At 35.7% G+C, this 13,175-nt stretch overlaps 2 protein-coding genes across 3 annotated transcripts; both read right to left on the bottom strand.

Moving 5' to 3' along the window:
* Positions 1-320: 320 nt before the first annotated feature.
* On the bottom strand, positions 321-4,490 carry LOC121259918 (UDP-rhamnose/UDP-galactose transporter 1-like). 2 transcript variants are annotated; one of them, XM_041161728.1, is made up of 6 exons: positions 4,104-4,487; positions 3,812-3,966; positions 3,209-3,393; positions 2,692-2,892; positions 1,120-1,281; positions 321-1,015 (listed from the first exon to the last, which is right to left on the bottom strand). In XM_041161728.1, the coding sequence occupies exons 2-6, from the start codon at positions 3,948-3,950 to the stop codon at positions 653-655; spliced, it is 1,050 nt and encodes a 349-aa protein (XP_041017662.1). In that variant the 5' UTR covers positions 3,951-3,966; positions 4,104-4,487; the 3' UTR covers positions 321-652. The 2 variants fall into 2 exon arrangements, with proteins under 2 accessions (XP_041017662.1, XP_041017660.1); XM_041161726.1 differs by having other exon boundaries at positions 3,812-4,490.
* Positions 4,491-8,043: 3,553 nt separating this feature from the next.
* On the bottom strand, positions 8,044-12,226 carry LOC121260241 (disease resistance protein RPV1-like). The gene is made up of 5 exons (XM_041162075.1): positions 11,721-12,226; positions 10,098-11,187; positions 9,656-9,964; positions 8,749-9,567; positions 8,044-8,607 (listed from the first exon to the last, which is right to left on the bottom strand). The coding sequence occupies exons 1-5, from the start codon at positions 12,224-12,226 to the stop codon at positions 8,044-8,046; spliced, it is 3,288 nt and encodes a 1,095-aa protein (XP_041018009.1).
* Positions 12,227-13,175: the final 949 nt, after the last annotated feature.

The following is a 13,175-nucleotide window of genomic DNA, read 5'->3' as shown; positions in this document are numbered from 1 at the left end:
CATGAACTACATACGTGAGGTGACTTTGATACTATTTGTTATGAACTCACTAGGTATAACTCACCCTTAAAAACTAGTTTACAATAGAAGGGTGCTTATGAGCTTATAAACCACCAACCAAACTCTTACTTTCGATGTGGGATCGTAACAAAATCTTAATAAATAAAAAAAATAATTGACTCTATTTATACATACATAGAGTACTTCAGGATCATCAGACTCAATATTGCTCTCTCGTATGGTCTTAAAACCATCTTTGCTGCTTCACAGAGAATGTGTCAAAGATTCATAGGGAAAAGAAAATTCTAGTACTGAAAAAATAAATAAATAGATTACGCGCCTTCAATTATCATATGGATTTTACATTTTCAATTGTCTCATGATGATTTTATCTCCGGATCTTCGAACATACAAGTACAAAAAGAAATAATTTAGAAGACCGGAACAATTAAATCAAAGAAGCACAAGGCAATTTCTAAGATGGATGCGTGTGATGGCCAGCAGATGGAATATCAAGTCTTGCTGCCAGAAAGTAAAAGCAATACAAACTAAAATGAATTGAAACGCATAAAAATACCTGTAATCCCTAGCCACAAATAATATCTTCCTTCCCCTCGTTCGCTCCCTCCTTGCTGGCCAAAAACAGGGCAACCTATCCTTTAGACTCACCAAGTAGTTCAACATCCTTCACAAGAACACTCTCCATTCCATCTTTCAAAAGTTGGATTTCCTCTTCTGTCATGCTGTTTTTCGAATGGGGGGCTGTCTTTGTGTTTGACTGCTTTTCAACCTCCACAGCCCAACTATAAATTACCATACCGAGGACAGCAAGAATCATCCCCATGATGTTCTTGAAAGTCATTGCTGAATCGAAGAGTAGCCACCCCAGTGTGAGGACACACACTGTTTTCATGTGACCTAAAACCTGGAAGGAGACAGCTGAGAAGCGCCCAATGCATAGGTACTGGCTCACATTACAGAACACTGCTAGGGAGCATGAAAGAAGTATGAAAAACTGCACATATTAACACCATGTCATTAGACACGCTTTAAAAGATATACACTCCGTATATAGGAGTTATTAGACAGATGTAATTGGACAAAGTATTGAGTTCTTACAATGGCACCAGAAGACATCTGGTAGTTTGTAATAAATCTGCCGCTAAGGTAGTAGTCAACAAATGGACCAAGAATGAGGAGAGAAAGGGCTTGAATTGGGGCAGTCTTACTCAGCAATTCGAATGATCCAATTGAGTACTTCTTCTGCAGGGAGCCAATTGTCTGATCCACAAATTAAAAAAAATAAATTAACGAAATCAGCGAGCATAAAGTATAATTAATTTTCAACGAGAGCATGAATATTTGTATTGAGAAATCATCATCCATGATTCATAACCTTCATTTAGCACCTAATTTTTTTTATGTGATCCCTGACAGGACAACTGATACAAGTCCTGCAATCTTTCACTCATGTCCCAAATAATATAACATGCTGAATATTATTTGAATTTTGCATGACAACTCAAACTGTTTCCACTATAATTCCTAACCCCATTTAAGTTCTTGCCCATCTTTCTTGTAGAACCTCCTGTAAAGCTATTAGCCAATGAAATCTGGCCAACATTTTCATTTCTTAGATTAAAAAATAAAATTACGTGGAATGAAAGCCACACTAAATAGTTTAGAACCTTCATTCATACCTGTTCCATCTTTCATGGCAAATTATTTGTTCATAGATTTTTTTTCTTTACAAGTACATAGCTTTGAACAATTAGTTTGCCTTGGGAGCTGAAAATACATATTACGGTATTACCAATGAAGAGGATTATATCTAATATGAATCATTTCCTAGTTGACATTTCAAACAAATGGCTATTTTTCCCCTATTGATAAGTTACTATTACACATAGACCCAATTGGTTTCGAACTTGCAAATTGACCCTTCTCCCAGCCGCCATTTGAGCTAGACTTTTTATTACAATCTAGTCCTAATCCTACCTTCAATTGGCTTGAACACCAGACCTCTAACCTAAAGTCTAACAAGAAGCCCAGTAAAGAATGTCAGGTCACACCTTGATATCTCACCCAATGATCACAACATGAGCACTAGTATATATTTGCTTCGAAACAGTACAAATATACATATAGCTTCTCTACATAGAGCACTAGTATAAGTTTTGCTGTGTCCCACTAAGATACCTTTATGCCAACTAAGATTATGTCCTCTGATTTTCTACCTCTTTGGGCTTGGAACGCTTAACCTAAAATCCGAATTTCTTGGGAAGCCCTTTTTCTGCCATCATCATGCCTCGCATTTTATTGCATATCACTGATCATAATATGAAAGGAGTTACCGAGCCATACGGAATTACCTACCACCTGTTCTAGGCCCTGGCAGGGAACAAAAGTCATTGCTAAGCAATGCTGAGGTATGACCAAGGTAAAAAAGATAGGCTCTTAGGTAGTCATGTAGATATTTCTCTTAGAAAAGCTTGTTCTCAAGCACATTGAACATATCTCACATCTACGGAGGACAAGATTGGCTTCTCTTACAACAGAATGATTACTCTCACAAACAATTTGCTAGGTCATTGGATCCCACATAAATTACCAGAACAAAAGTTCATGTGAATTTCAGCGTTGGAGGAAACAGCTAGGGAAACTTGAGTGAAAAATTACAGAGATACTCACAATCTGCTGCAAAGATGTAGACAAAACTGCAACACAGGCACATAGAAAACCTTTGGCATTAACTTTCACATCGGTTACTGTACAAACACCCACGCCAAGTACCACAACTACAACAGACGTCTTGACTTCCCTTGAGTACCGTTTGCTGTGAAGCATCCACTCCATCACACAGACCACCGGAATCATGCTAAGTTTTGAAATCTGCATAGTAGACAATGAGATTAATGGATGGCAAAAGGAAGAAAACCGGCCAGGCTGTGGAGATGGGGAGAAGAGCATCCAAATATGTAGTGGAGTTACTACCACTAAATGCATACTCTATACATTAAATACACTCTTCCATATCGACTAAGGCTTTGAAAGAAAATAAATAATGACAAACTTTCTCTTCGGTTAATTAAGCCTTATAACAAAATATTAGAATTAATAACCGAGAGCTCGAAGCTGATGTACACAAATAGAGAAGAAACCTATAGAAAATGAAGATGCTAGAAAGAAAAGACGTTGTAATTCATACTTGGTAGAATCCGACAGAGTTGAGCATGAGGCTCAAGTTCATCCCTGTGATTGACATATTGGCAACAATTGAGAACCAGAGAAGCTCCCACATAGGAACATGCTTTGATGCGGACAAACCAGTAGCATTTGAGACTAGACCAACCAGTGCGGTTACGGCGAAGTGGAACCCAGTTAAAGTTGTAGCTGAAAAAGCACAACGCGTGGAAGGTATTAAACCGGAAGCAATTTAAAATAGCGAGACGTAAAAATTTTAAGGGGCACTCATCATAATGCGTTTGTAGGAAGGGTGGTCATGTTCTCTTCGAAGGGTTAAAAAAGACGGGCATTCTAACGCAGAACCGATCATTTTAAGAACTAAATACAAAATCAAGCTGCAAAGGGATTAAAAATTTCAAGCGAAACTGCATAACAAATAAACAGACAAACAGGAGATCAAGCAAAAAAAAAAAAAAAACAGTAGATTAGCAAGAGGAAACATACGAGGGGACGGCCAAAACAGGAAAAAATCGAGGTAGAGGTAAAGGGTCGGAGATCTGAGATCTAAAACATACGAAAAAGAAAAGGGAAATGCGAATGAGAGAGAGAGAGAGAGAGAGGTAACCGAAGCTGAAAGCATAGCCGTTGGCGGACATGAGCTGCTTGTTGGCCATGATAATTCCGACGGAACTGATGACGTTCATGGCCCACGCTCCGACATCCGACACTGCCGCTAACTTCTTCTCGCTCTCCATCACCATCATTCCCTTCTTTTCCGTCCTACTCACAAATCACAAAACGTTTGAATGTAGGGAAAAGGGAGAGTGAGGGAAGCAATTGAAGATCCGGACTGTAGAAAAGCAGATCGAAGAGAGACGAACAAAATGAGAAGGGAGGAAGATCGTATGATACGATACCAAAAATTGCCTCTCCGGCCCTCTTCCTCACTGGGCCTCTATCTTGTTTTTTGAAAATTAAATTATAACCAAAGAAAACAAGTATCTTCCTCCCCCGTATAAGCTTAAATTATATAATAAACTATTCACAAAAGAAATGGAAAGGGAAAGGAGAAAGGAAATAAGTGAGGGAGGAAGCAGCGCTCGGAGATGGTGGAAATCGTGGGCAGATTGTTTCACAGTTGGAAGCCTTGGCAGATCTCTCACACCCAAGCTGCAGTTCCTATAGAATGAATAGGCAGCCACGCAACTAACTATACGGCTCTACCCTTCCCTATCCTCTGTCTGACTCTCTCTCTCTCTCTTCTAACACCCATGCCATTGCCACCACAATTCCAATGCCTTTCTTTTGTACTTACTATAACGCCAAGCCACCTTAATAAACTACATTATAATCCTCCTTGCCGACTTGTCATTAACCTTCCAAGTTTATGAAAATTGATACAATTTTATATAAAATTTCTTATATATTTTCTAATAAAAATATTTTTATAATTAAATATATTAATTTATAAATTTACTTTTATATAATTTTTAAAGATAAAACATTTTTTCATATTGATATCGAGACCATGTTTGGCTAACACCAAAATTTTCAAAATTTCTCATAACTTCATTATCAAATATCACTAAAATATTTTTATTTAAATTTTTTTCTCTCATTTCTCAAAACACAATAAAATATTTTTAATCAAACTATTTCATTATTATTCATAAAATTTTAAAATACTTTAAAACATCCAAACAAGTGCTCAATCTTTGGGTATCTAGAAAAAATATTATCAGGCTGATTGAGATTGTGTTTATTATAAAGAAAAATGCTACTTTGTCCACTCATTTTACCTCTTCTTTTTGACACCTCATGTATTTTAATTTTTTTTACTTAATAATTAAAAAAGTAATTATTTTTGTATTGATATTTTTTTATATTTTTTAAAAATATTTTAAAATGATAAAAAATGTGAATTAAAAAATTAAAAAAAATAAATATTAAAATTGACCTAGCGGTCAGATTGAACGAGATACTTTAAACGGCAGAGTAGCCCAACCCATAAAATAGATTTGATGTCGAGTCTATGAACATAATTTTTATAATTTTCTCCGTATCTCTAACATTTCTCTAAAAGACAGATTGCACTCTTAAAATATTTACCCTTCCTTTTCTTGTCAGTTATGTGAATACCAAATTTCTAAGTGGAAAGGAAATTGTTTTAGAATCTAATCTATTAACTTATCATCTATAAATAGATATATAGATTAAGATCTTATTTGAATAATGAGATAGAGAATTTTAGATAAAAGTTAAATAAAATATTATTTTTTAATACTATTATTAATTTGAAATTTTAAAAAAATTAAATTATTTATTATATTTTATATAAAAATTTAAAAAAAATATAATGATGAAATAAGATAAACTGTTTCTGTATCCAAATAGAATCTTGCTAAAATACAGAAATACTTCAGCGCCACATGCTCATCATTGTGACAGGCATACGTGGACATTTTATGATTTGATTTTCAAATTCCATTTTATTTTTTATTTTTCTAGATCTAATACATGTTAATCCGCATTTGTAAAATACGAAATTGTATTAATGTGTACATACGGGTTTGTAAGCATGGCGTATCTGTATTGATGTGTAAATGTTTGTCAGCATATAAAAATACGACAAACGAACGCCACCTATTTAGTATTGGACAATGCTAAGTCCACAGCGAGAATCCTCACCGATCATGCTTTTTTTTTTTTTTTTTTTTTTTACTATTTTTTTCAAACATTTTTTTAAAGTTTTAAATATTTCTTAAAAAAAAATACAAATTTATTTACAGTTTCACTGCAGAGCGGTCCGGCTATCAAACTGAGAATAGCAACCCTCTATTCACATGGTGACATGTACACAAAAATACAATAAACTAATTAGGCCTCACCACACAGGATCACCGCAAACAATTTACAGAAATCGAATTTCAAGCATTTCTTAGTCTTCGTCTCCAAGCACTTCCAGCCCGCCTCAACAGTTTCTTGACCGTGAAAAAAATGTGAGCTCAAATACCTCATTTTCTGGCAAGGCTTGTTTTTCTGCTTCTACAATTCAGTCATGTAGCAGACTTTCCACAAGAACACTATCAAGAGAGATTCAATTGGGTCTTTATTTAGTTGGTGTTCTTTTTCTCTAATCACTTTTCACAAAAATCTAGAGAGTGGGACGGGAAATGCGAGAGCGAGGTAAACTTTGTTGGCCGTTTAAAGTGGTGGTTGTCGACGATGTTATGGGTGAGGGTGGTCCTTGGTCATAGGTTTTGGCAGTGTAGTAGCATCAATAAATACGTTGATGGCTAGGGTGTAAAATGAAGAGGAGAGGGCGCAGGAGGAGTTTTGTGAATTTTTAATCAGCTGTAGTCAGGTGCACAAAATGTAAAATGAAGGATCTAGGTGGCAAAATGTTATTGGAGGACTGTTATTTGGATATGAACAGCCGACCGGTATAAAAGTTTTCTCATTTATTTAAAAATACTTATTTAATTATTAAGTAAAAAAATTAAAAAATAAAATAAAATGCAATTCGGTAGAAACTTTATGTGGGCATTGTATTTAATATTTCCCTCACTTGTTCTCTGCGTCACATTTTCTCATGGCATCGTTAATGAACTCAACATCGTATCAAAATTCAAAACTTTAAGAAGAACAGGAAATACTTACATTTATTGTAAAACTCCAAGAACTTGTATATATTGCTTAGGTTACTTCATGTTGGCTATAAAAACTATAATCCTACAAAACGCACTCTTACCTAACTTTCATTGTACTGTATAAAAAAAGAAATGATATTTGCAATCATGAAGTGTGTAAGTACCGCGCAATCTCTTTAAAAAGTGAGTAAATACGACTCACATAAAAAAAAATTTAATAGTGGACCCCACTCTTTTTCAAATAAATTGCGTGACTCACATAAAAAAAAAAAAAAAAAAAATTAATAGTGGACCCCACTATTTTTCAAATGAATTGCATGGGACTTACACACTTTATAACTGTATATAGCATTACTCTATATAAAATGTAACAAATGGGGAGGAACTATCTTTGCAAGATAGAGTATACAACTCTCTCGATGGCAAACATTAATAGCATTTAATATCAAAATGAAGAAAAATACAAACCATAAAACATTGCAACAAGTATGAAGCATACAAATTTGCAGCATATAGGATGAAAGGGGTAAAACATCCAACAAGAATGCTTTCCTTGTCCCCTATCAATCCAACAACTCTCCTTGCCAGTGCCATCAATAACTTGATTCAGTATGCATCTGATGCAATAAAGGAGGATTATAAATGTTACATCTTTGACTGATGTGAAACTCAAACCTATATATTGATTAAGCCAAATCCATTTTTTTTTTGTTAAATAAATTGACAGACAAATGAAATTAAATGATGAAAATCAGTCTGAGACTTTTTAGGACCATATTCAACATTGGAAAGCCTGATTAACAAGAAAATTAAGCAGATCATCGTTTCAAAAATGGAAAATGGAAAATGGAAAATGAACAGTACTAATTTGAGTGAGTGTTAACCCATGGGAATTGGGAAGGTTACTGTCTCCATCAAATCACGAACCAAAAAAGAAATTATGATAGGACAGAGAGAATATTAGTAGGTATTTGTTCTTGTGCTTGTGGCTCTGATTGGGACCTATCAAATTACAGAGCTACTTGATTTGAGATGAAGAGTGGAGGGAGGATGACTTACCAGAAACTTTAGAAACATAGAGCCCCAGAAGTAAGAAAAGCTTGGGCAGTCCTAGCAATTGAAGGAAGCCTCAATTTCAGCTGAAATGCCTAAACTAATCTGGAAGCTGTGACCTGTGAATGGACCAATTGATGAAACAACATTAAATTTAAATTTCCTTGACAAGGTCAATGATATTGAGGGGCTCCACGCCACAGCTACCCCTTTCCACGAATTCTAATTCGAAACCAAGAGGAACAATGCTATTGTAGAACGTTTGTGAAGCATCATGCGGATATATAAGACGCACCCCGCACTCTTTCATCTCAATCTCGCCACTCCAACCACGATTAACGTTTTGTGTTGTAATCGAAGTTTCAATGTAGCTCCATCCATCCAAATTATTCCATCGTTCCGAAAACCACTGAGCTGATATGTACACCCAAAACCCAATCGCCCCAACAAAAGAAACTTGAGGGCCTCGAATGGAAACGGAACTTTTTACAGGATCTTCATCGGTTTCAAAACTAAACCAAAACCAGATGTATGGACCAAAATCACAATCAAAAATCCTATAATTCGAATTCTCTGTCTGGTCATGGACTTCATAAAGAATAAACAAAGCACATCCCTTCCACTTACTATTGTGCAACTCAAGTTTTACAGAGGAACCAGGACTTCTATTGTCAAACCACTTTGGGATTCCATGTACCAACGACCAGCCATATAGAATCTGCAAAGTAAAAACAAAAAGAGTTTAATTGCAGTATTTTAAACACCCACTTCCAAGAAAACTGTTCACACAACGGGGATTTAGTGAGTGTGTGTGCGTGCGTGTTGAAAACTTGAAAGTTAGGGAGAGAAAGAGACTCACATCATAGTCATACATCAATGGATTGCCTATAGCCCGCAAATAAATTCCTAGTCCATGCAATATACTGTCGCCTTCACCTTTATATTCAACATAAATGGCATGTGAATAGCATTCTGTACTGCAATATGATAAATAAGAGACACGGATGGGATCTGAGCTTTTTTTTGACGGGTAAAGATGGAAGCGTGAATCTCTTGATTTAGGTGGCAAACCTTGGAATCCACTAAGGTGTAATTCTTTGATGTTTTTTGGACGTAGACTGGGGGATGGCAATTGTGTTATAGCAGTTTTCTCCAATGCAAGCAATTTCAGACATTCCATGCTACTCAAGTCTGGAAATTTCTCTAGTCTTCGGCAGTCACATAAATCCAGTTCTATAAGAGATGACAAACTATATATAACACTCTGGAAAATCGAAAGGTTTTTGCAGCCTCTTAAAAACAATCCTTTAGAAATGCCGGATAAATTCTTAAATGATAACGGCAATTCTTTTATGGCAGTACAACCCAAACTAACTTCCTGCAAAGATGTCATATCTCCCACAATATCTGGAAACTTCTCGAGTCTTGAACAATAAAAAAGAGAAATTTTTTCAAGAGATTGCAAATTGATTTTGTCTGGAAGGCTTCTAAGACGTCTGCAGGAATTTAAATCCAGCAATTTAAGCCGTTTGAGAACTCCAATGGATGGGTGGACCTTAGACAAACTTCTACACTCTGAAAAGTTTACTGTCTCAAGATTTGGGGTTCCGCTGAAATCTGGTGTCTCGATCAGGTTTTTGGACCAGCTCAGGTCAATGCGTTTCAAGCTTCCCAAACTCTGCTATGGACCAAAATATAGTTGTTAAAAATTAAGAAACTTCTTTGAAAAAATAAAAGAACAAAAGAAGAAGAAGAGAAAATCTTACCTTAGATCCCTTCCATAGTTGTTTAACTTGGCTGTGACGCATGCTGAGATCAATCAGATTATCAGATTGGAAATTGCTCAGAAAGGATTTCAAAGGATGCCGAACTAATTCTATGACTCGCAACTCATTGGATGACAAGGATTTTAAAGGATCTCCATTCCATTCAATTGCTGATGAGTTACCATCAAAGCAGTAATGGTCAATCTTAAGAATCCTCAACTTTGTCATCTTTGAGAGGGCTTCTGCTCTCAATTTTTCACTCTTTTGAAAAGGTAACTTTAGGACTATGCCTTCGACCGGTTCATTTCCCTACAAGAACAATAAATTAGTTGTTGTGGTGGAAATATTTGACAAATACTTGAAGAATGTGTATAGCAAAGACATATTGAATATGTATAGCAAAAACATATTCTTTATGTTCATGTCTACACTAGTCACTCACGTTTTTACTCTTTAATACACGAAGGATGTCCTCGTAACACCACAATCTAGTACGTTGACCAGGATCTTCGGGGCACTCACGACGAACTATTTCCCGACCCATTTTTTGTAGCAAATCATGCATCGACAACCTCCCATATGAGATGGTTATGAGGGACTTGTCCATGAGAACATCAAGGTTGATGACTGGATAGTAACCGAAACTTTCTAATACATCCATTAATTTGGTATCAAGCTTCTCTCCTTCAAAGAAACATGCGATATCCAAGAATAACTTTTTCTGCAAATACTCCAGCCCATCAAAACCTATCTGAAGTACATCCAAAATTTCCTTATTAGGATTTTCTTGTAATTGATCCCAGGCACTTTTCCACGCATTTAGTGTTCTACCAAACAAGAAGGAACCCAAAACTTTAAGAGCTAAAGGAAGGCCTTGAGCATAATTCACGAAGTACTTGGACATATCCACATAATTTTCTGTAGGATGGGGTTTCTTGAAAGCTGACAAACTAAAGAGTTGCAAAGCTTCATCGTCATTCAACTCCTTAACCTTATAGATACCACTCACATGTCTTTTCAATAAATGACCATCTTTGCTTGTTATAATGATTCTACTTCCTATACCAAACCAATCATGACTCCCTACTAATCCTTCTAGTTGTTTTTCACAATCCACGTCATCAAGGATAACAAAAACCTTTCTTTTATGTAGTCTTTTCCTTATCACATTGATTCCATCACCATCATCCCATACATTTATTTCTTCTCCCATGATCTTAGAAAGAAGTTGTTTTTGTAAGTAAACTAGACCACCATTTTTAGTTTCTTCTCTACCACAAGTAACAAAGCTCCTAGCTTTAAATTGACAGGAAACTCTTTCATAAATGACTCTTGCCAGAGTAGTCTTGCCGATTCCACTCATCCCATGAATTCCTATAAAGCAAACATCATCCAACCCTATACCAAGTAAGTTCATCATTCCCTCGACACTAGAGTCTATTCCAACAAGTTTCTTGTAATCACTTGATAATCTACAATTCAATCCAATAAATATCTTCCCGGTGATTTCTTGTATAAGTGGTGATTCGTAGCTGTAGAAAAGATTGGACAACTAATTTTGATGCAAGAGTACATGTGATAGTCATAATGAAGAAACAAAACTTTAAATAATGCGCCCTGTTTGGCACCATTCAGCAGAGAAATGGAGACTTCTTTAGTTCATACTAAGGTTTAATTTGTATGGTTAATCAAATAAGGTACTCCTAACTGAAACTATGCGGTTTCTTGTAGCAATAAAGGGTCAATAATTTGAGAATGGTAGAGGCTAAAAAGATTCGTCATGTCAGTCAATTGCGGATGGTTAAGTGCCAATAGTATTTTAATTCATCAGTTCTTCATTGCTCGACTATAAGATGCAAAGTCTTTCCGTCATCTCTATTGAATTAGTGATCATTAATCGTATCAAATCTTAGTACTGAAAGGTTGGGATAGATCAATTAAATGAAATGAGATGATGAAAGATGTTTCGAAATTATATAGGTAATAGAAAATCAAAGTTTACTATTTTCCCAAGGTTTCCAAGTTATCTATGATCTTAGTGAAATAATGAAAGAATATACGTTACCTATCATGCAAGTGCCATCCAGAGATATTCCCCACCACTGTCAAAGCATCTCTCCATGTTTGCATCTTCTCCTTGTCAACCTTTAGGCTTTCTTCATGCATAGAAAAAGCTTTTTCAAAAGTTCCCGTTTGATTTCGTACGTCGGAGGGATCCACATGGTAGAATATGGGATAAATTGCCAGCCTCTTTTCTCTCATGCATTTGACGATCTCGGCAAGTTCCATCAAGCACCATTTGGAAAAGGCGAAGTTTCTTGATATGACGGCAATCGCGTACAAAGATTCTTGTATAGCTTTCAAGAGTTCTTGAGAAATATTCTCTCCTTGTTTAAGTTTTTCATCATCTCTAAAGGCGATAATGCCTTTCCGTGTCAAATCGGCGTACAGATGGTCCGTAAAACCCATGCGGGTGTCTTTGCCGTAGAAACTGAGGAAAACCTCGTTTTCCCACCCATGCTCCGACGGCGAAGATGAGGAGGAGGCTGTTTGAGTGCTCGTGGACGCCATTGGAGACTCACAAGCTTAAACTTTAAGGCAATACTAATTTTTCAGACTAAATAAGAAAACGGGGAAGAAGAATCGAAGATTGCAGTAATACGTGCAAGTTTAATTAATTAATTAATTAAATTCCTCTGGCTTTCGGTTCTGCGAAACAGTCAACGAGAGGCCAACTTGCAGGGTAGGTGGGAAAATCACCATAAACGCGTATTTCGAGAGTATTATAATGGTAGTGGCTCCATTTCAAGAGTAATAATATCTTTAGAATGACTTTCTTGAGCCTGCCAGGCTGGCTCATGAAACGAAGATATTGCCCCTAACATAATGGATTAATGTTTACATTATGTGCTGCGGTAAAAAAATAAAAAAAATAAAAATAAAAATAAATAGATGTACTGCGGCAATAGATTGATGTATAGAATACTTCTAACATAATTATCCCCTACTCAAAATCTTTAGAAAAATAAACAAAAAACAAAATCGGTGACCACATGAGCCACGGCCATGGCTCCTCCGATCAACAAGAGAGCTTTCTTTCTCCGGCTGACTCTCTACTCTCCGCCTCTCCAAGTGGAAATATAATAGTATCAAACTCAAATTAATTTCAATGCAATGGCACAATTACTAAGATCTCATAAATATTTTTAATATATCACCCATGTAAAAAAGTTTCACTACAATCCTTGGATAACGATTTTGATTTTGAATTTTTTTTTTTTTTTTTTTGTGGGAAATCTAGTAATCAACCATCAATTATATGTATGCATGTATGTATTTACATGCAATTATGAATTGGTTTTTGTTGATGGTGGCCAACTGCTATCCAAAAGCATGTGGTATAACTTGATTTAAAATATAAATTTTAAATTTTACAAATCAAATTTTAACATAAGTAACAAATTTTAACATAAGTGACGTGAATGATGTATTCTATACATTGAATTGAAAATAAAATAAC

The sequence above is a fragment of the Juglans microcarpa x Juglans regia genome, chromosome 4D, assembly GCF_004785595.1.
Source record: "Juglans microcarpa x Juglans regia isolate MS1-56 chromosome 4D, Jm3101_v1.0, whole genome shotgun sequence".
NCBI classification, from domain to species: domain Eukaryota; kingdom Viridiplantae; phylum Streptophyta; class Magnoliopsida; order Fagales; family Juglandaceae; genus Juglans; species Juglans microcarpa x Juglans regia.
This window is presented reverse-complemented; position numbering and strand designations above follow the sequence as displayed.